General features: G+C 48.1%; 1 protein-coding gene across 1 annotated transcript in view; it reads left to right on the forward strand.

The window, feature by feature from the left end:
- LOC114587688 (phospholipid phosphatase 3-like) overlaps nt 1–22663 on the forward strand; it is a 37705-nt gene extending 15042 nt beyond the window's left edge. The window contains exons 2-6 of the mRNA XM_028712316.2: nt 5851–6008; nt 7761–8041; nt 11707–11764; nt 18715–18891; nt 21758–22663. Coding sequence (XP_028568149.2) covers nt 5851–6008; nt 7761–8041; nt 11707–11764; nt 18715–18891; nt 21758–21859 — 776 coding nt within the window. The 3' untranslated portion in view covers nt 21860–22663. The remainder of the gene's footprint in view (nt 1–5850; nt 6009–7760; nt 8042–11706; nt 11765–18714; nt 18892–21757) is intronic.
- The last annotated feature ends 289 nt before the right edge of the window (nt 22664–22952 follow it).

Here is a 22952-nt window from a genome sequence, read left to right on the forward strand (position 1 = left end):
GAGATGACGAGCAGGGCCTTTTTTATTTTTATAAGGGCGGGGGAGATATATTTGTAAGAATTAATCATAATTAATAAATGGAAGACGAGTACAGCCTACAGTCGTGCCTTGGAAGTTGAACGGAAGCCGTTCCGGAAGTTCGTTCGACTTCCAAAACGTTCAGAAACCAAAGCCTGGCTTCCGATTGGCTGTAAGGAGCTTCTGCAGCCAATCGGAAGCCGTGTCGGACATTCAGGTTCCAAAGAACATTTGCAAACCGGAACACACACTTCTGGGTTTGCGGGGTTTTCCGAGTACCAAGGCGTTCAGGAGCCAAGGTACGACTGTACTTGCATTCTTGGGTCTTGTGCTGAGGTACGTTTTTTCAGATTTCTCGCCTGTACAGTTCTAAGCAACATCTGGAGAGCCACAGGTTCTCCCCCTACCCATTCTAAAAGAAAGTGTGGTGATCTTTAGTCTGTCCACAGATCTCCCAGCTGCAAGCTGATAAGCAAATGGATGTGGTTCTCTTGTCCCTCCAAGGCTGACCTGCCCACCAGGCAAGGTGAGGCAGTTGCATCAGGGCGGCAGGCTCTCAAGACCTGGAAGAGGTGGCAGATCTGCCTCCTGAGCTTATTGGCCGCCTCCTCCTCATGCCCACTGGTGCCATTCTTCTGCTGCATCTTCCACTGTGCCCACCCTCGTGTGTGCCCACCGTTGCTGCTGGGTGGCAGTGGGCGGGTGCGCAAAGGTGGGTGCAGAGGTATGGTATGCAGCCGAGGAGATGAGGGCATTTTCTGTTTGGCCACTAACAGCCAAATGGCCATCGCTGACCCGGCCATAAATATACCGTATTTTTCACTCCATAAGACGCACCTAGTTTTTAGAGGGGGAATGCAAGAAAAAAAATATTTTTAAAGGGAGCGCTGAGCAGAGCCTGTATGCATCACAGTCTCTGCTCAGCGCTCCCTTTAAAAACATTTTTTTTCTTGCATTCCCCCTCTAAAAGCCAGTCAGTCCCTTCTCCCTCCTCGGGGAAAAGCCCACAAGAGCCGCTCGGAGCGTGTGTGCGGCTCTTGGGGGGCTTTTCCCGCCTGCCTCCCGCCTGCATTCGCTCCATAAGACGCACACACATTTCCCCTTACTTTTTAGGAGGGAAAAAGTGTGTCTTATGGAGCGAAAAATACGGTAGTTCCATCTGGGTTGAGAGCTCATTCACTCCATGGCTTTCTCTGAAGGGACTTGCTCTGGTAAGCAGGCCACTCCAAGGAGGCAAGGCCCATGTTTCTCTGGTGTCTCTGGCTGGAGCAGACACTGATCCACCCCAGATCTGTGGCTCAGGTCCTTGAGCTCTTTGTGTTGGTTGCTTTGCCCTAAATTTAGCCCTCTTCCTTCTCCCCGCTGCAAACCTTCACGTCCATCTCGCTGCCCCTGAGAAGGGCAGAATGGCAGGAGTCCAACGGATTCCGCTGGAAAACCAGAGCCTTCTCAAAGAGCTCTTTGCATGTGCCGAGCTCAGCGGATGCCAAAAGGCTTGGCTGTTTGACAGAGAACCCTGATTGTCTTGGCCTATGGCGGTCTTCGCCTTGGCGTCTCCTGCGGCACAGCTGTCTGTGCAACTTGACCCTTGCTGGACCACTCACACCCTACAGGGACCTTCTTGCTTTTTAAAAACCTTCCGTTTGTCTCCTCCTCTTCCAGGGAGGCTAAAGTAGAGAGAGCAACTTCTAGGGAGGCTAAAGTAGAGAGAGCAACTTGCTCAAGGCCCGGCCACTCAACTTCTTGGTCACACCTGGGAATTTGGCTAAGGTTTCCCACTCCCATACTCTAGTGCAAAGGTTTTCAACCTTTTTGAGTCCATAGCTCCCTTGACCAACTCCATTCTTTCTGCAGCACCCCTGTGGGACTCAGGAGCCCAGTTCTTTCGCCCCTTCCTTACAGAGCTAGTAGCCTCTCACTCTTTTTCAAACACCCTTCCTTGTGGATGGTTCCCTCAGCCTCCTCTCTTCTCCCCTCTCCTTGGGAGTCCTCAGAGCAGCTGCTGCTGCCCCCCCCCACCCCAAAGAGAGGCGCCTCCTCACATTGCCCCACAGGAGCCTGGGAAGCACCTCCTGGCTAGCCCCAGAGGCACCATTCACCTGGAGAAGAAGAAGAAGTAGAGTTTGGATTTGATATCCCGCTTTATCACTACCCTAAGGAGTCTCAAAGCGGCTCACATTCTCCTTTCCCTTCCTCCCCCACAACAAACACTCTGTTTGGTGAGTGAGGCTGAGAGACTTCAGAGAAGTGTGACCAGCCCAAGGTCACCCAGCAGCTGCATGTGGAGGAGCGGGGAAGCGAACCTGGTTCACCAGATTACGAGTCCACCGCTCTTAACCACTACACCACACTGGCTCCCACCACACTGGAGAGTTTGTATCAATAAAAAGCTGCTGCAACAAACAGCCACGCCAGCCTTTGGGAGGCAGAGATGCAAGAGGGCATCAAAGGAGGGAAGGAAGAAAAGAGGGACAGAGGCCAGTGTTGCCTGTGGCACCCCTGACCATCATTCAAGGCACCCCAGGGTGCCATGGCACACTGGTTGAAAACCACTGCTCTAGTGACTCAGTTTCATGACTGCTTCTTGTGTTGTTCTTCCATCTGTAGCATCCATGCAGTAGCTGAGAAGGGAGTTGGGTCTGCATGCCTTATATGTTGGAAGGTGGGGGGTCCAAGCAAGTCCTTTCCACCCATGCTGATCCCCTCCCATCCATCTGGCAGGTGGAGTCAGAGTCAGTTACTAGGGCATGGCTGGGGAGCCTTTGGGCCTTCCAGATGTAGCTGGACTCCAACTCCCATCATCCTTGAGCAGGGGTCAGCAAACATTTTCAGCAGGGGGCCGGTTCGCTGTCCCTCAGACCTTGTGGGGGGCTGGACTATATTTTGAAAAGGGGAAAAAAAGAACGAATTCCTATGCCCCACAAATAACCCAGAGATGCATTTTAAATAAAAGGACACATTCTACTCATGTAAAAACACTCTGATTCCCGGACTGTCTGCAGGCCGGATTGAGAAGGCAATTGGGCCGGATCCAGCACCCGGGTCTTAGGTTGCCTACCCATGTCCTTGAGCATGGGCTGAGGCTGATAGGAGTTCAGGTCCAACAATAACTTGAAGGGCTACCAGGGAACCAAAAAAAAAGTAGCATTACTTGGTGGCAGGAATAAAGAACGTGAATTGTCCCCAAAGAACGGTTTGACCCAAAATGTGTTGGGCTGCAACTGAAATGCACAAGCAGAGGTTATACTTCCAATTAACAGTTCCAGCGACAGACAACTGATGCCAGGGAGGGAGTGTGTTCCCGCAGGTGGGGCAGGTCCCTGCTCTGCCAGTCCATTTGGTTTCCTTGCTAGTTGCAGAGGAAGCAAAATCTCTTCCTCCACAGCTAGCATGATAATCAAGGAAGCTGATGGAGGAGAAACAGATTGCTCTTCCACCATCTCCCCATCTCCGTCTTGTTGAAAGGCATTTCCCACTTCCGGCCTCTTTGATTCCATGCTGACCATGGAGGGAAGGGGGCTTCTGCTGTTCCCTGCTGGCTGCTAACCTCTTGAAATGCATGTAAATATTTTTTGCAGGCTAGTTATTTTGTGTGCTTATTTGCAAGACTGCAGAGGGATATGGAAAGTGCCACAGTGAAGCAGACTTGGGCTCCCCTAGATCGCTTGCAAATGTTGCTTTATGAAAACCAAGCATTACACTAGGCTGATCCATGGAAGAGTGTTGCCATGAAAGCAAAATGGAACCTCCACAGTATAGGCAGTATACCCCTGAATCCCAGATGAGGGAGGTAAAGGTAAAGGGACCCCTGACCATTAGGCCCAGTCGTGGCCGACTCTGGGGTTGCAGTGCTCATCTCGCTTTATTGGCCGAGGGAGCCAGCGTACAGCTTCCGGGTCATGTGGCCAGCATGACTAAGCCACTTCTGGCGAACGCCGTTTACCTTCCTGCCACAGCGGTACCTATTTATCTACTTGCACTTTGACGTGCTTTCGAACTGCTAGGTTGGCAGGAGCAGGGACTGGGCAACAGGAGCTCACCCCATCGCGGGGATTCGAATCGCCGACCTTCTGATTGGCAAGTCCTAGCAAATGTTGCCTGTCATCTTCAGTGTATGTGGAAACGTCAAGTAGGTGTTTGGCACTGAGAAAGCTTTTGCCATGTATATGAGCCAATAGGGTAATTTCTAACAGTTCTTCCTGGGTTCTTAAGTGTTGCACCAATACTATCCCTGGGTGTGGTAACTGGTGATCCCTCAGGGTGCGGTGGGGAGTTCGTTATGCCAAGGCCCTGGTGTTAATTAGGACAAATGACACACATTGTGTCCTATGGGCCAAGCTCTTGGGCAGAAAGAGCTGCGGCTGAAACACCTTGTTCCATGTTTGCCCCAGGGCTTCTAACGTGCCTGGGTTCACATTCCAGTCCCCAGTGTGTGTCGCTTGTTTCTTACCAGGGGATTTGATGGAATGGATGGAAGAACCTATTTTTGTGGACCATTTCACTCCTGTCAGTCAAATCTGCTTCCTTCCCACAGCTGCCTCCCAGAAGTCTTCCTAGTTGCAAACCACTGGGGCTAAATCTGCTTTGTTGGAAGAGCACGAGACCCTTTATCTCAGGGTTGTGGGTTTAAAGAGATTCCTGCATTGGAGATGATTGGGCTAGAAGCTGCTAGATGACCCTCATGGTCTGCTACAACTATGATTGCCTGGAGACCCCAGCCACTGAGAATCAAAGCAAGTCCCCGGTTTGCATAGCTCCATCCTGGGTTCTGTTTTTTTGCCCATGCTACAGTAGGATAATCGTGGGATGCGGGTGGCACTATGGTCTAAACCACAGAGCCTAGAGCTTGCCGGTCAGAAGGTCGGCGGTTCAAATCCCCATGATGGTGCGAGCCCCTGTTGCTCGGTCCCTGCTCCTGCCAACCTAGCAGTTCGAAAGCACGCAGTGCAAGTAGATAAATAGGTACCACTTTGGCAGGAAGGTAAACGGTGTTTCCGTGCACTGCTCTGGTTTGCTAGAAGCGGCTTAGTCCTGCTGGCCACATCACCCGGAAGCTGTGGACAAACGCCGGCTCCCTTGGCCAGTAAAGCGAGATGAGTGCCACAACCCCAGAGTCGTCCACGACTGGACCTAACGGTCAGGGGTCCCTTTACCTTTACAGTAGGATAATAATAATATTATTATAATTTATTATTTATACCCCGCCCACCTGGGCAGCTCCCAACATCATCATCATCATCATCAATGCAATAAAACATCAAACATTAAAAACTTCCCTAAACAGAGCTGCCTTCAGATGTCTTCTAAAAGTCAGATAGTTGTTTATTTCCTTAACATCTGAAGGGAGGGCGCCAATACCAAGAAGGCCCTCAGAGCTGGACCTCAGTGTTTGAGCTGAATGATGGGAGTGGAGATTCTCCTTCAGGTATACTGGGCCGTGGCCATTTAGGGCTTTAAAGGTCAGCACTAACACTTTGAATTGTGCTTGGAAACATACTGGGAGCCAATGTATGTGGTCTCGGCGGCCACTCCCAGTCACCAGTCTAGCTGCCGCATTCTGGATTAGTTGTAGTTTCGGGTCACCTTCAAAGGTAGCCCCACGTAGAGCGCATTGCAGAGTCCAAGCAGGAGATAACCGCTCTGGCAAGACAGATGGGATGCTGGGGACTAGCCTTACGTAGGTAGGTAGGGAGATCTGTAACCTACAAAAGGCTGGGCTTTGCAGTCCCAGCTCAGCCCTCGGCCTCCAGCCTTGGCCACCACAGCTGTAGATCTCAGAACCCTTCCCTCTCCCTGACCTGCTCTTTCTCTTGCCTGCTTCCTTGGCTGCAGCATCCATCCCGTTCTTCATCTGCGAGGTTGGCCTTGTTTCCCCTATGCGCCGCGGCTTCTTCTGCAACGACAGCAGCATCAGGTACCCGCTGCAACGCGCTGAGACCGTCAGCGACTCTGTGCTCATCTCCGTGGGAATCCTCATTGCCTGTCTAGTGGTGAGTCTTTCAGAGGAATGAGGGAGGGAACCGTGCGCTTTTGTCCTTTAACATCCTGTGCCGTGCCTTGTTCCTGGCAGCAAAACACCACCCACCCGACCATAGCATTTTGCTGATTTGTCTTCTTGCATGCATTTATTGCATGCCTTTCCACCCCAGGTTCCTCTGAAGAGCTCAGGGTATACAGGACCCTCTCCCCTCTCCCTACCAGACCCCCTTCTAGAACATCACAGCACCTATATCCTGATGCCACACTATATTCCCTTACAGTTTTTTGCAGGAGCCCTTCTTCTGTTTTCCTCCAGCGCAGATGACTCTCCATCTCCATTTCATGCAGCATGCTGTCAGGCACCATGCTGAGGAGGGCTGCACTTGAGGAGGAATGGATCTTGAATCTTCCCAGGAGCAGTGGGACAGTATAGATTTGGAACAGTGGTTTGCAGAGGGATAGTTCAGAAGGCAGAAGCTGGGAAGTACTGGATGGGAAACAGCTAGGAAAAGAAGCACTGGGAGAGAGAGTTAACAGACTCGCTTTCTCTGGAAAGCGTCCATCCGCTCAGCCCAAGGTCAAGGAGAGCAGATAAGGTGACTGCTCAGAAAGCACAGTGGTTGCGAGATCAGGTTACAAGGCGTGGTAGTGACGTGGGTGACTAGGGAGGAAGTGGGTGTAACCCTTAATTGGGAGCACCTTCATTCCTAGGAAATGGATTCTTTGTTCTCTCGCTATGATCATTAAAAAGACACAGGTGGTGCTGTGGGTTAAACCACAGAGCCTAGGACTTGCTGATCAGAAGGTTGGCGGTTCGAATCCCCGCGATGGGGTGAGCTCCCGTTGCTCAGTCCCTGCTCCTGCCAACCTAGCAGTTTGAAAGCATGTCAATGTGCAAATAGATAAATAGGTACCGCTCCAGCAGGAAGGTAAACGGCGTTTCTGTGCAACTGCTTTGATTCGCCAGAAGTGGCTTAGACATGCTGGCCACATGACCTGGAAGCTGTACGCCGGCTCCCTCGGCCAATAAAGCGAGATGAGCGCCGCAACCCCAGAGTCGGCCACGACTGGACCTTAATGGTCAGGGGTCCCTTTATCTTTACCTTTATGATCATTAAAATTTCTAACTGGTACGAGACTCCTTTCACTGTGTTCTGCTTATCTACTGCCAAAGGGGGGGACAGGAAGCTGAGTCCCTGAAACCTGACCCACCCACCCCTTTCTCCAGTGCTGTAGCCAAACTTAGTTCAAAGAGGAAAGTTTCCTCCCAGCCGTATTCATTTTTCATTTGGCTAGTGTGGAAGCTGTTCTCTGTGGAAGCCCATGGAACCCATTTGCTAGGTTCAGTAAAATTTTCCTTTCCTTTGGTTCTGATTGGCTAGCCCAGGGGCAGCTTACTGATGGCTGGGACAGTGTGAATCTCCACTCGCCATTAAGAAATGTGCCCCACTGCCAGCGCTGGAATTGCTTGTGACCGGGCCGCCTTCTGTGTTCAGAGCCAGTGTGGTGGTGTGGTTAAGAGCGATAGACTCGTAATCTGGTGAACTGGGTTCGCGTCTCCGCTCCTTCACCTGCAGCCGCTGGGTGACCTTGGGCTAGTCACAGTTCTCTGAAGTCTCTCAGCCTCACTCACCTCACAGAGTGTTTGTGGTGGTGGAGGAAGGGAAAAGGAGATTGTTAGCCGCTTTGAGACTCCTTCGGGTAGTGATAAAGCGGGATATCAAATCCAAACTCTTCCTTTTCTTTCTTTCTTTCCAACGCAGATCACCCTGGGCGAAAGCTGCCGTGTGTACAGCCTGCCCCACAGCTCACGCTCCATAGTCTCCAACCGTTACGTGGCTGCCCTCTACAAGGAGATCGGGGCCTTCCTCTTCGGCTGCACTGTGGGCCAGTCACTAACCAACATGGCCAAAGTTGCTGTGGGCCGCCTCCGTCCACACTTCCTGGCCGCCTGCAGGCCTGACTTTGCTCACATCAACTGCTCTGCTGGATACCTGGAGGACTACATCTGCACTGGTGGCCCCTCAGAGGAGAAAGAAGCTAGGTGTGTATGGTGACATCTCCTCTCTCTCAAAGAGGGATGTCCTTCTGATGGTGATTGTAGGGTCTGGGTCAGTTCAGCTGGGAAGAGGCAGTAAATAAAATTGTAAAGGACCCCTGGACGGTTAAGTCCAGTCAAAGGTGACTACGGTGTTGTGGTGCTCATCTGGCTTTTAGGCCGAGGGATCTGGCATTTGTCCACAGACAGCTTTCCGGGTCATGTGGCCAGCTGCCTTTCAAACTACCTGGTCCCAAACAGTTGAGGATTTTAATGTCAATTCCAACCCAGGGGAAGTTACTGAGGAACTCAGTGGAATTTAGCACAAGTCATTCTTTGCAGGTCTCAGTTAAGGGGAGGGAGTTGAGGTCATGAGATATGGCACACAGGGACATTTGGTGCCAGAATATCTGGCTACCATCTCAAGATCTGGGAAGGAGAAAGATTCTGTTGCATTAGGATAATCTGGAGAATGAGAAATAGGAAACCTGGCAGCTACGTGCAGAAACTTATCACCTTTGAGTGCCAGGTGTGGGAGACAAATGTGAGAGAAGGGCTGTCACTTTCATGCCCTGTATGTTATCTACTCGGAAATATCTGAGTCGGTGTTTGGAAACTGAGTTTGGAAGCTGAACAAGTTGGGCCTTGACTTTGACCCACCTGTGCTGCTCTCATGCTCTCCTGGGACCAGAGCCAGCCTGGCAGTGCATGTAATCCAAGCAGTCACGGGGGCAGCAAGCTTTTGGGGTGCATCATAAGTGCTGTGAAGTAGCAGGTGAACTCTGGCAGGTATGCCCCATGCAGTCATTTTGAACCAAAGGGGTAGGGAAATCTCGGATCACACAATTCGCTCCCTGTCATTTCCACTGGCACTGATCCCCGCTATACACACAGCGAGAGAGAGAGCAATTTGAATAGAAATGAAGAAGAGCACTTCTGTATCAGATCGAACGCCCATTTGGTCCAGAATCCTGTTCCCACAGTGGCCAACCAGATGCCTCTGGGATGTCTACAGGCAGGACCTCTTGCACTGTTGTTCCCCAGAGACTCCTGCCTAGAGACATTCTGTCTCTCATCCTGTAGGCAGGTATATAGCCAATATTTACAGCCTTTTCCTCCAAGGATTTGTCTAATCCCCATTTAAAGTTGTCCAGGTTGGCGGCCATCATTGCCATTTGTGGTAACAAAATCATATACAGTGGTACCTCGGGTTAAGTACTTAATTCGTTCTGGAGGTCCATACTTAACCTGAAACTGTTCTTAACCTGAAGCACCACTTTAGCTAATGGGGCCTTTTGCTGCTGCCGCGCTGCCAGAGCACGATTTCTGTTTTCATCCTGAAGCAAAGTTCTTAACCTGAGCACTATTTCTGGGTTAGCGGAGTCTGTAACCTGAAGCGTATGTAACCTGAGGTACCACTGTACAGTCATACAGTCATACCTTGGGTTGCGAATGTGATCCGTGTGGGAGGCATGTTTGCAACCCGCAGCGTTCGCAGCCTGAAGTGCCATGTCTGAGCATGCACGTGACGCGGTTTGGTGCCTCTGCGCATGCACGTGACGTCATTTTGCACTTCTGCACATGCACAAGCAGCGAAACCCGGAAGTAACCCGTTCCGGTACTTCCAGGTTTGGCGCAATCCGTAACCCGAAAATGCACAACATGCAGCGTTCGTAACCTGAGGTATGACTGTACCTTGGTTTTGGAACAGATTAGTTCCCGAACGTTTTGTCTCCCGAACACAAGCCCAGAAGTGACTGTTCCTGTTTTGGATACCGAACATCTGACGGGGCTTCCGTGGCTTCTGGTTGGCTGCAGGAGCTTCCTACAGCCAATCAGAAGCTGTGCTTTAGTTTCCAAACGTTTTGGAAGTCGAACGGACTTCCGGGACAGATTCCATTCGACTTCCAGGGTACAGCTGTACTTTTAACACTGTGGAAAGAAACATTTCCATTGATTCCTGAATCTCTCACTGTTCAACTTCACTGGATGACGTGGATTCTAGTATTCAGCGTGTTGTCAATAAAATATAACTAGACAGTGGCTCCTTCCTAATGTAGGCTTACTTCTAGGGACAGGTGGGCTCAGGCCATCCTGTAGTATATTTTACATTTCTTCTGTGGAAAGGGGTTTGAGCCATCACTGAACAACACTGGCCTGCTTTGGATAGAGCTGAAGCAACTGACACCCCCCCCCACCCCCCGAAATGGCAAGGCCCGGTGTGTACGTTTATTCTCTTAGTTCTGGAGGGACTCAAGTGAGATGGATGCATCTTGGCTGAAGAGGCAACAGGTACAAGTGGGATAGAGAGAGCTTATCCAGTCCAGAGTAGAGTTGATGGGAGCAGGCCGGTGTGTTGAAGTCTGGGCTGCCTCGAATGCTTAGAAGGTGAGATGAGGGTTTTGATTTTAAAAGCTAAAGGGACACATGCAGTTGGGAGTGTAAAACCCTCCCTCGCCTGCAACTCACCTCCTTCCCAGCCCCTTTTCTCCCTGCCAAGGCTCCAATAGGGATTTTATGTGGTTTGTTATCAGCTGGCTGAGGTCATTCACCCTCAAAAGAGCAGAGAGATGTTGGGAAGAGAAGCTGGGTCAAAGTTCGGCATCCCTTAAAAGAACAATGTGCACATTGTAACATAGAATCTTGTCGCTAGTCACCGTTGATCTAAAACCCAAAGACTTAGGTGTCTAGCTTTCACACCTTAACCAAAGACTATTTTATTTTTGTTTTGTTTTGTTACAAGTACAGTGGTACCTTGGTTCTCAAACTTAATCCGTTCTGGAAGTCTGTTCCTAAACCAAAGCGTTCCAAAACCAAGGTGCACTTTCCCACAGAAAATGGATTAATCTGTTCCAGATTTTTAAAAACAACCCCTAAAACATGAATTTTACTATCTAACAAAACAATAAAATGAAAGCATTAAACAATGTTTTGCAGTCACACAATCAATCAATCAGGAGCTGAACTGGGTTCCACACAGTCACACACACACAAAAAGAACCACAAAAACGCAAAATAAATAGCAAAAACAGACAGACCTCAGCATAACACTCTAAACAGAAGTGTGGCTCTCAAAATGGAGCATGTTTGGCATCTGAAAAAAGTTTGCAAACCAGAACACTTACTTCTGGGTTTGCAGTGTTTGGGTTCCAAGTTATTTAACTACCAAGGCGTTTGAGAACCAAGGTACCACTGTATATCGCGCCTTTCCGCCAAGGAGCTCAAGGTGGTCTTCCTTGCAAGAAGGAGAGCCCCTGGCCCAAACTCATGCAGTGAGCATCATGGCCGAGTACAGATTTGGGAGGGGGGAGGGGCTCTCCTGCCCTTGTCTAACACTTTAACCACTTCCTTGAACCTGGGTCACCACACAGTTAATATCAGGGATATCTTGGTCTTGTTGAAATGAATGGGTTAGATTGCATTTAACTCAGTGGGACTTACCCAAGCTGTTGCCCAACATTTTCTCAGTTGAACCCTACTGCTAGGAAGTAGGAATCGAACAGAGGGAAGTTGCTTTGCATAGGTGGTGTGAGGTGTCTGAAGGAACAGTATTGTAAATAGGTTACAGGGACTGCATTGTCATGATCTGTGAGCAGAAATCCTCTGCCGTAATAATCTAGCAGACTGCAGGCTCTGTTCTTACCTAACAAAGCAATCATTTTCTCTTGCAGGAAGTCATTCTACTCCGGCCATGCCTCCTTTGCCATGTATACCATGATGTACCTGGTGGTAAGTCCTTATGCGCAGTTTTATGTGGGGAAGGTCTTCGGGTGGTTGTGTTGCGGGCCACCTTGTGAGCCACAGGGTAAAAGGGGGCCTGATTCACCGTGCAAGCAGCTGCGTCGCTGTCCACAGGAAACACAGCTGTTCAGAGCAGCAGCTTCGTGCCATAGGTCTGAGCTGCTTCCTGCATAATTCCAGGAAATATTTACACGGTGTGGTGAAAATAGGTTATGCATATGAGGAGCTGCTTCATGTGGATAGTTTGTCGTGTGGAGCAGCCTCCACCAAGTTTGTTTCGGATGCTTGCAGGTGAGCGAATGAGACTTGAGAGCTCTACCTAGCAACCCATTCTGGGTACAGTGGTACCTTGGTTCACGAACTTAATGCGTTCTGGGAGTCTATTCGACTCCCGAAACCATTCGAAAACCAAGGAGCAGCTTCCTATTGGCTGCAGGAGCTTCCTGCACTCAATTGGAAGCCGCGTCGGACGATTGGCTTCTGAAAAACATTCGCAAACCAGAACACTTACTTCCGGGTTTGCGGTGTTCAGGAGCCAATTTGTTTGACAACTAAGCCATTTGAGAACCAAGGAACCACTGTACCAGAAAATTCTACAGACTGGTGGGGAAATAATTTGGAAATAGACTCTTGGAGAAGTCTTCCTTCTCCAAAGCATCTTTTCTGCATTCCCTTAACTGTGAATTTACATGTTAATTGTATTTGTTTATTAAAATCGTTTGTACACTGCCTTTAAGTAAGAAGCTACCAATGTGGTGCACATCAATATAAAAAGAAATATATTTAACTTTGCTCCTGGACTTCTGTTGCCTAGAAATCTTGCAGGGGCTTTCCACTCCTTCCCAGAGGAGGAGCAGAAGGAGGAGGGTGCTCTTCAAGTATACCCAAATATCCTTGGTTTATGGGGCACCTCCCGACCCCAAACTTAAATTGGTTTAAGGGTTATTCCCTCCACCCAAACAACATCAGGAGCTGTAGTTTGGAGGGGGATCTCGAACACAAAACTTTGCATCCTCACCAAGCTACAACTCCTAAGGTGCTGCAGGGAGACCATTCCAGCAAAAACTGATATAAAACTCTGATTAAGTTTGCAGGGTAAATATAGTTGGGATGAGAAAAATCCATGGAAGGAAGAGTCTGGCACCAAGGCAGGAAAGGCTTCCAAGAATCTCTGGAGCTTTTCCACTGAGGAAGGAAAAGGTGGCTGGCTGGGGCGGTTAATTTCCCTTGCTGACCAAACAATCTAAAATTGAATGTTAAAGTAGTAGAAGCATTAAGACAGAAATGGGGAAACTGTGGACCTCCAGACGGATTTGGGTTCCCGCCAGCCCCCGTCAGCCTGACGGGGGATGATGGGAGTTGTTTTCCCACAACAGCTGGAGGGTCACAGGTCCATCCCCCCCCCAAGTTGAACAGGAGAAGTGTTGCTTTTAACAGCCATGTTTTCTTACATTACAGCTGTGTTTTGTTCCTAAATATTGCCCGGGGGTGGTGGTTCTGCTGCTACTGAAATTATAATGAAACGGTCTTCATATTGATTAGATGGAATGAGAGGGCTTGTAAGCAGATAAAGAGGTTGGAAGTGAAAATAGAAACATTTTATACTAACACGTTCCACTTGTTGACCAGGGACTGCCCCCCCCCCAAAAAAAAAATCTGGTACCTGGCTGGTCCTGGTGAGTCACTGCGCCTTTTGAGGGTATTTTGGAGATACCTCTTCAGTTACGTATTAGTGGCTGATGTTAGGTTTGTTCAGGTTTTAGACCTGTCCCTTGGGTTTCTAAAACCTGCTTTTACCTGTCCGAACCTTCAGATCTTGCTCTAGGTGACTCCATCAAGGGAAGTGAGGTGGGTTTTTTGTAGCGGCACCATAGAGATGGGAAAACCAAGAGACTTTCAAGGCGTCTTCTCTATGGTCTTTTCAGCACCTTTTTATCCACTTAGGCTTTTGAACTGTTTTCAGTCTGTGAAATAGTATTTATTTATTTATTTATTTATACATACATACATACATACATACATACATACATACATACCCATCTGACTGGGTTTCAGTGGTACCTTGTTTTGCGACCAGGATCCATTCAGGAGCCCCAGCCGCTAGCCGAAAAGGACACAGGGCAAAGTGCTACGTCTGCGCACCTGCGCGGAACGGTTTGTGCTTCTGCGCATGCGCGAGCAGCAAACCCGGAAGTAACCTGTTCCGGTACTTCCAGGTTTGCTGCAAACGTTCGCTGGAATGGACGCTAGACGAGGTGGACGTTCGCAGAGGTATTACTGTAATAATTAAAAAGCGATAAAACATCAAACATTTAAAACTTCCCTAAACAGGGCTGCCTTCAGATGTCTTCTAAAAGTCTGGTAGTTGTTTTTCTCTTTGACATATGGTGGGAGGGCACTTTGACAGGGTGGGTGCCACTACCGAAAAGGCCCTCTGCCTTGTTCCCTGTAATTGGCTTCTCACAGAGAGGGAACCGCCAGAAGGCCCTTGGCACTGGACCTCAGTGTCCGGGCAGAACAATGGTGGTAGAGGCGCTCCTTCAGGTATACTGGGCCAAAGCCGTTTAGAGCTTTAAAAGTCAGCACCAACACTTTGAATTGTGCTCAGTAACGTACTGGGAGCCATGGAAAGCGTATGTGCAGTCTTTGGTTGTTCTTTGCATATAAATAAACGAATTGATATCAGAATCATTTTTAGTGCTTGAATAAGTAAATCCATGTACATGTTAACACCAAAGCACTGTGCTAAGATATACCATGCCATTTCATGTGCCTGGTTCATTCTGAGCTGTTGAAAACCTAATTGCCCTAAAATGATGTTAGTCTGGTTTTTCCTTAATCAAAAAACCAAGCACCCTCTTTGCTTTTGAATTGGTGCAGGGCTGTCTACCAGAGAGTAAATTAGTACAGCAATGGGAGAGAGCCTCCAGGGATGTCTATGGTTTCGTTTGCACCGGGCAGGGGGAGGGCTCATGCAGTGGTGTTTGAGAGTAGACCTTGTGTAAATTATCTCACGCGTACACAGTTGGATCCCTCTTTTCTTCTGTGAAATGTTGGAGGATATGCGCATTTATACTAGGCTCTGGGAAGAAGGTGGAATGTGCATGATTTAGATGGAAGTGGATGGGAACCAGGAATTTTGGCTCCAGGTAAAGTTATTGGAGTCGGGCAGACATACCTTTCTCTACGACAATTTCCTGTTATGAAATGCGGAAGACGTAGATTATTATCTCCTCCTTGAGGGCTTGGGCTTAAAGGCTTAGCAGATGTGGATTTGCAGGCTCCTGTGAGCTTGTCAGTTGCAGAGCAAAGGAGGGCACAGTGCCGCCTCAGTGTCTTGTGAGAAACTGCCAATAGGGCTTCAGAAAGACCATGCAAGACCAAAATGGGACTCCAGAGTCTTTGGGGCTTTGGTTTGTGCCTCCTATTCCCAGTTTGGCTATTTTTATTTTGTTTGCTTATTATTATTTTTGTTGTTGTTGTGGCTTCTGAGAATCTGTCATGCTTTACTCTCCTATATTTAGAAGAGGGATTTGCCTGGCAGCCTAACAGGGACTCTTCCCCTGTGGGAGATCAGTCTGGAAACAGGGAGTGGCTGAGAGGAGGAAGCGAGATGGAGACACAGGACCTGTCTGGCTGTCTGGTTTCCCTGAAACAGATGTGGGCAGCCTGCGGCTCCTGGGCCACGCGTGGTCTTTGGCCTAATTTAATCTAGCCCGTGGCCTGTTTTCATGTAGGTGTTGTTAGAGGGGAAGAGGAACAGGGAAGAAATTGTCCTGCACAACTTTGATTCTGACCATGCTCCTCACCAGAATGCAGCTAGGACAAAACTACCTCCAAGGGAATGTGGTCCTCAACAGAAAAAACAAAATTGCCTCCCTATGACAGGGTGCAAAAACTTACCGTACTTTTCGGTGTATAAAAGGTAAAGGGACCCCTGACCATTAGGTCCAGGGTTGCGGCGCTCATCTCGTTTTATTGGCCGAGGGAGCCGGCGTACAGCTTCTGGGTCATGTGGCCAGCATGGCTAAGCCACTTCTGGTGAACCAGAGCAGCACACGGAAACGCCGTTTACCTTCCCACCGGAGTGGTACCTATTTATCTACTTGTATGTTGACGTGCTTTCAAACTGCTAGGTTGGCAGGAGCAGGGCCCGAGCAACAAGAGCTCACCCCGTCGCGGGGATTTGAACCACCGACCTTCTGATCGGCAAGTCCTAGGCTCTGTGGTTTAACCCACAGCACCACCCACATCCCCTTTCGGTGTATAAGATTAGGTTTCCCCCCTTAAAAATCATGCTAAAAAGTAGGAGTCGTCTTATATATGTGTAGTGCATAGAGTGGACGTTAGATTGGTTGCTGCAGCGTCTGTCAGCGGCTATTGTGTGTGTTATTGGTTGCTGCGTCAATGGGTGGTGTTGATTGGCCGATGCTGCGGTAATTGGGCGGGCGATTGGCAGCTTCTGCCAGTGAGGGGACAGATGGGAGGCAGATTTAGCAATGCTTGTAGGTGAGCAAATTTTGGCATTCTCCCCTAGAAAAGCTCAACAACTTTTTGCCATCCCCCATTTTCTGAAATTTCAGTGCCCGAAAATAAGGGGCGTCTTATAGACGGAAAAGTACGGTATTCTATTTCTATACAGTGGTACCTCGGGTTACATACGCTTCAGATTACATACTCTTCAGGTTACAGACTCCGCTAACCCAGAAATAGTGCTTCGGGTTAAGAACTTTGCTTCAGGATAAGAACAGAAATCAGGTTCCGGCGGCGCGGCAGCAGCAGGAGGCCCCATTAGCTAAAGTGGTGCTTCAGGTTAAGAACAGTTTCAGCTTAAGAACGGACCTCCGGAATGAATTAAGTACTTAACCTGAGGTACCATTGTACTGCCCTTCATCTGACAATCACAGGGTGGTTTACAATATAAAAACCCCAAAATATATATAATAACAAAAGAAAAACCAATCTTCTTGGACTATAACTCACACCAGCCCCAGCCTTAATAGCTAGTTATCAGAGATTATGGGAACTGTAGTTCAGCAAAATCTGGAGAGCTATAGGTATCCTCCCCTGTCCAGTGAAATATCTCCCGCCACCCACATTTGTAAAAACCGAGGTTCAATGGGCGGCTGGCAAAATCCATTTAAAAAATGTAAAAACACGCAGTGGAAGCCATTTGACTTCCGAGGCGCATTCGAAAACGGAAGCAATTGCTTTCAGGTTTTCACTGTTCATATTCTGCATCGTTCAGCTTCCGAGACACTCGAAAATCGAGGTTCCACTGTATACCGGAATATATGCACATCTATATATGTGCGCACACAAAGTCGAGTAGGAGATCAGTTTTGCAAGGTGAGCGTCGAAGGAACACACCAAGAAAACAGATTCACCGTACATCTGAAACAATGAAGCAGGCAGTTGTCTCTCTTGGCCTGCCTTCTGACAGCTCAAGACAGCATATGTGTGGGCTGTCTCTGTTTATCTATGCTGCAGCCCTGGGAGCTAGGTTTGGCAGAGAGGTACTGACCAGCCCAAGGTCATCCAGTGAGATTCATGGCTGACTGGGGATCTGAACAGGGGCCTCGCCAGTCCCAATCTTCACTCTTCCTACATTGCAGCGCTCGCTCCCTGCCTTTTGCTCTCTTTACCTAGGGAAGCTTAAGCCACCATAAGCTTGTTATCCTTCAAGGGGCCACCGAATTCTTTGCTGGCTTTGCTGCAGCTGACTTAGTGGGGCGGCTGCTCTGTAATTTACCCATACATTGTAGGTTGAATATCTCCGCCTTCCCTTACTAAACCCCCTAATGTCCCATCCCCCTTCTGTATTTGGGAGCCTGATCCTTCCCTTTGCATGCTTCTGTTGTTTTCCTTTAAAAAAATGTTTTTCAGGTTTATACATTTCACTTAATTCACAATCATTTTAACATTTCAGAACTTGACTTCCTTCCCCCTCTTTCTGTGGTTCCTTAAATTTCTTTTTAATATCTTCTGCATATCCTAATTAACTTAATTTGCTCATTTATTAATCTACTTTAAATATATACTCTTATAAAACTGTAAGTTATTACAATAATCCTGCCAATGTTCTTATCTGTTTCTAATTTATCTGTAAATATTCAATAAACTACTTCCATTCTTTTATAAAAAGTTTGTTATCTTGATTTCTTATTCTTCCGGTAAGTTCCACCGTTTCTGCGTATTCCATAAGTTTTTGTATCCAGTCTTCCTTTGCTGGGACTTCTGCTTCTTTCCATTTTGGGGCGAGTAGCATTCTTGCCACTGTAGTGGCATACATGAATAAGTTTCTATACAGTTTAGGTAGTTCTGTCCCTATAATTCCCAAAAGAAAAGCTTCTGGGGATTTTTACAAATGTTATTTTGAACATCCTTTTCAATTCATTATATATCATTTCCCAGTAAGCTTTAACCTTACTACAAGACCACCACATATGATAAAAAGAACCTTCTTTCTCTTTACATTTCCAACACTTATTTGATTTAGATTTATACATTTTTGCCAATTTAATTGGTGTTAGATAGGGCCTGCTGTTTCCAATGGACTGGGGTCCTTGTAGGTCTCTGGCTGATGTCTCAAGATGTGTCTAAACCATGCGTAGGCAAACTAAGGCTCGGGGGCTGGATCCGGCCCAATCACCTTCTTAATCTGGCCCACGAACGGTCCAGGAATCAGCGTGTTTTTACATGAGTAGATCGTGTGTTTTTATTTAAAATGCATCTCTGGGTTATTTGTGGGGCATAGGAATCCGTTCATGTGTTTTTTCCTCAAAATATAGTCTGCCCCCCCCCCCCACAAGTTCTGAGGGACAGTGGACCGGCCCCCTGCTGAAAAAGTTTGCTGACCCCTGGTCTAAACAGATTGGCAAAACTTCCCTCAGAAGTTCTCTGTGCTAACAGCCTTTTTCTGCCTCTTCTTCCCCCAGTTTTACTTGCAGGCCCGCTTCACGTGGCGGGGAGCTCGACTGCTGCGTCCATTGGTCCAGTTTGTGCTGCTGATGCTTGCATTGTACACAGGGCTGACCCGCATCTCTGACTACCGGCACCATCCGTCGGATGTGGTTGTGGGGCTGCTGCAAGGGGCACTTGTGGCTTGCTGGGTGGTGAGTTCTGATTCTGCCCTTAGTTGACCCTTTCTCTTGTCTTTTGGGGGGAGGAGAGTGTCGCTCCCTGTTGAGGTTTGAGAGAGAGAGAGATCTGGATGCGGAAAACCCACCTTCTGATTGCTCTGCAAATCTTACTTAGCAGCTCCTCCTCTTCCAAGCGCATCAGAGGGGAGAAAACCATTTCAAGCAAGTGAGGTGAGGTTCTTTGGGAGTGAAATTCTGCAACCAAAGTTCAGTTCTGTGTGACTGTACGAAGGCAAAGCATTCCTAACCAAGCCTGCTTTTAGTTCTCTCTGTGGGGATCGGTGTTTCTGGCAAACTGTATTTGTTTATGCATTAAGAACACTTTACGTTGCATTTCTGTTAGGAAACGTTAAGAAAAAGCCGCCTGTTTACAGGAGTGGAAAGGGCAACCACATAACCTTCAGGAAGCCCACAATAAGAGCCTGAAGGCAACAAGGCCTCTCCACCATTTGTCCACCAGAAACTCATATTCAGGGATAGACTGCCTCTGAACATGGAGGGTTGATTCAGCTATGATGGCAAATAGCCAGTAACAGACATGGCCAAGAGGGATTTGTTTATTCCCCTTTTAAAGCTGGACAAGCCAGGAGCCATGCCCACATCTTGTGGCAGCAAATATGGCCTGTGCCAAAATGTTTATGCAAAACCCAGGAATGAAGATTCCTTGCTTGTAACCTGCTAGCTTCTTTGAGTGACCCTGAATGAGTATTGAGTATTGAGAAGAGAGAAGCTCTAATCCTTCATTTCATAAATTTCAATATGCTGTCACCTTCTGTCTTCTTTTTTCTAAACTATAGTGCCCCAAACACATTAGCTTTTTCTTGTAGGGGAAAATGCCCTTAATCTCTGGTTGTTCTGGCTTTTCATTGCTTCCCCCATTTTCTATAAAGTCGCAAGAATCTCTGTGGTTGCAATGCTTGGCAGGTTGTGTTGCGTGTTATACTAAGTGATGCAGAAAAATCCACTTGGATGAAGGGAGCAGGGGTTTGGTGTGAGCCGCCAGGAAATAACTAAGGATGGGCACACCCTTGCTAGCATTGTGTGCAGGCGGCCGGGAGGAAATCCTTCAATTTCCTACCCTGGCTATGGGATCCCAGCTCCACTCATCAGCCTCCAGTCAAGGAAGTATGTTGAACCCTGGAGTTGAGATTCCTAGGAGCTGGGAATAGAATCAAGGAATCTTAACTCAGTAATCTTATCCCTCACTGTGAAGGAGGAATGGGTTCTTAATGTTGATAGTGAGCAGCGAAGAATTATGCACACTGTACGTGGCTCACTAGTGTAATGGGATCGATGCCATAAACCTTTGAAATGTTTTTTGTGCCTAAACTGATGTCAAGGGAGGGTAGGGGCAATGTTTAATTTCTAAAAGGAAAAGTAGAGAGCCGTGGAAGGATGCCCTGTTCCTTAACGCCATGTGTGTTGTGGACAGGCCTGTAAAACAGTTCATTATTATGATCGCTGCGTTGAAAACTCTTAGCCAGGTCTTCAGTAGGCTCGGCAGTGAGGATATCATTTGAAAAACGACCAGGTTCTGTAGAGAAGTGGTCTGCCATCAGTGCCAGATTTACATACAGTATAAGCTAAATAAGCTATAGCTTAGGGCCCCACTCTCTTGGGGACCCCAAAAAATTTAAAGGGGAATAAACCTGGATGTTCATTTCCAAAATATAAGATAAAAAAACAAATAAAATAAAACCTACATACAGCAACAGTGTTTTGTGTTGTGTTGGCTCCTACGATGTAAGTAATGGGCCCTGCCTGCTAGCCTGCAACCTATAATAATAATAATAATAATTTATTATTTATACCCCGCCCATCTGGCTGGGTTTCCCCAGCCACTCTGGGCGGCTTCCAACTGAATATTAAAAACAGTACAGCATCAAACATTAAAAACTTCCCTAAAGAGGGCTGCCTTCAGATGACTTTTAAAAGTAAAATAGTTGTTTATTGCTTTGACATCTGCTGGGAGGGCGTTCCACAGGGCAGGAGCCACTACCGAGAAGGCCCTCTGCCTGGTTCCCTGTAACCTTACTTCTCGCAATGAGGGAACCGCCAGAAGGCCCTCGGCGCTGGATCTCAGTGTCCGGGCTGAACGATGGGGGTGGAGACGCTCCTTCAGGTATACTGGACCGAGGCCGTTTTGGGCTTTAAAGGTCAGCACCAACACTTTGAATTGTGCTCGGAAACGTACTGGAAACCTACAATTTCACTCAATTCAATAATAATAATAATAATAATAATAATAATAATAATAATAATAATAAATTGTACCCTGCCCATCTGGCTGGGTTTCTCCAGCCACTCTGGGCGACTTCCAACAAAGATTAAAAATACATTGAAATGTCACACATTAAAAACTTCCCTGAACAGGGCTGCCTTCAGGTGTCTTCTAAATTTAGGGTGCCTCCATTCTGCATGGACTGGTTGCATTGCAACATATGCAAATGGCTTTAGATACCTATTAGGTCCATAAATGACCATATAGCATATATTCAACACAAAAAACAGTGACAATTTGTTGTTGACAAAGGACGGCTAGACATATACAGGGCCCCATTACCTTCAGTAGCTTAGGGCCTCATCAAACCTCAATCCGGCCCTGGCCACAACTTCCAACAGCCCCAGGCGGCACGGCCTTTGGTCAAGCGGGATGGAAGTCAAAATTATCTCCAGCTCACCAGGTTGGGAGAGGCTGCCTTCATGGGATTCTGTGTTCAGTCAGGACTGGCAAAGTTGTGTGCTGTGCCTGCTCCTTCTGCAGCTACCTGCCTCTTGAGAGGGTATTGGGTGGGCCTGGCTATCTCTGACGCCCTCTTTCTCTTCTCTCCGCTTTCAGGCCTTCCATGTATCCAGCATGTTTCACTGCAAGCACCAGCCTCGCCACCTGCCGCCAGTCGCCTTGGACACTCCCAGTTCAGACTGCCACACCGATTGCTAGGGCATGTTCGCTGGGGGTCAGAGACGCACTCTTGTCTGGCTGACTACACGAGCCTTGAACTGTTTTGCCACTTGCTTGGCACTCGCTGCCCGCATCGGCGCCAGTCTGGGCAGCCACTGCCTTGCCACCTGCTAGGGGCCACTAAGGAGCTTTTGCTCACTGCCATGCCAACCTCCACTGCTGCACCAGCTGCTGGGAGCACCAAGAAGAGGGAAAGGCTGTTAGGGCACCTCTGTGCCAGAGATCCCTTTGTCTTCCCAATGATGGACAGGGCACTCTTGTTTTCCCTTTGGGTTTGTACACTTCAGACCACTCCTTTATGAACTTTCCCTCTATCAAAGGATCCATCACCGCTGCCACTTTGGGTTTCCTTTTAGATGATATTCTCAAGAGAAGGAAATCCCCCATCTTATTTTATTTTTTCAACACAGGAAGATCTGCCCTTCCTCCTCTCTAGTACTGGGATGATCTCACCCTTGAAACATTATGCACTCGGGCTGCGTTGCTAGGAGAAAGGCTGGTGGCTCCTTGAGAATCCAGTCTCTGCTGCGCTAGTGATGTCTCTCAGCTGCTTGAAAGGCCAAGCGATGTGTCTTGCAGAAGCATATTCATGAAGGAATGAACCACAGGCTTGGGAGGTGGAGTTGGGAGGAAAGTGCCTGGAAAATCGTGGAGGACTGCAAGTTCATACCAGGGCACCCTGATGCTGCCAGATACCTCCCACCCTCCACCCCACCCAATGCTTCCGCTCCCCATAATGTGAAACGTGTTGTGTTTTTTTGTAATAAATGGTACTGACAATCACCTAGATTAATAACTGACTTACGGGAGGGTAGACTGCATGTGGACCTCAGAACATCCCTCATAGCCGAGCACAAGGTTCCAAAAGCACTGGCGGCGCCATTTGGATCCTGTGATTCCGCTGGCGCAGGATTTGGTACCTGATACAGAATGAGTTCCTGAGATATTTTACCTTTCACTCAAAACAAAAAGTGGTCGTTTAGTTCTCATGGTTGTGAAGATTCAAACCCTTTCCCTTTCCTATCCAGTCACACCTTTCTTTGAAATCACACCAATAATGCAGTTGGTTTGA

Source organism: Podarcis muralis, chromosome 17 (assembly GCF_964188315.1).
Source record: "Podarcis muralis chromosome 17, rPodMur119.hap1.1, whole genome shotgun sequence".
Taxonomy (NCBI): domain Eukaryota; kingdom Metazoa; phylum Chordata; class Lepidosauria; order Squamata; family Lacertidae; genus Podarcis; species Podarcis muralis.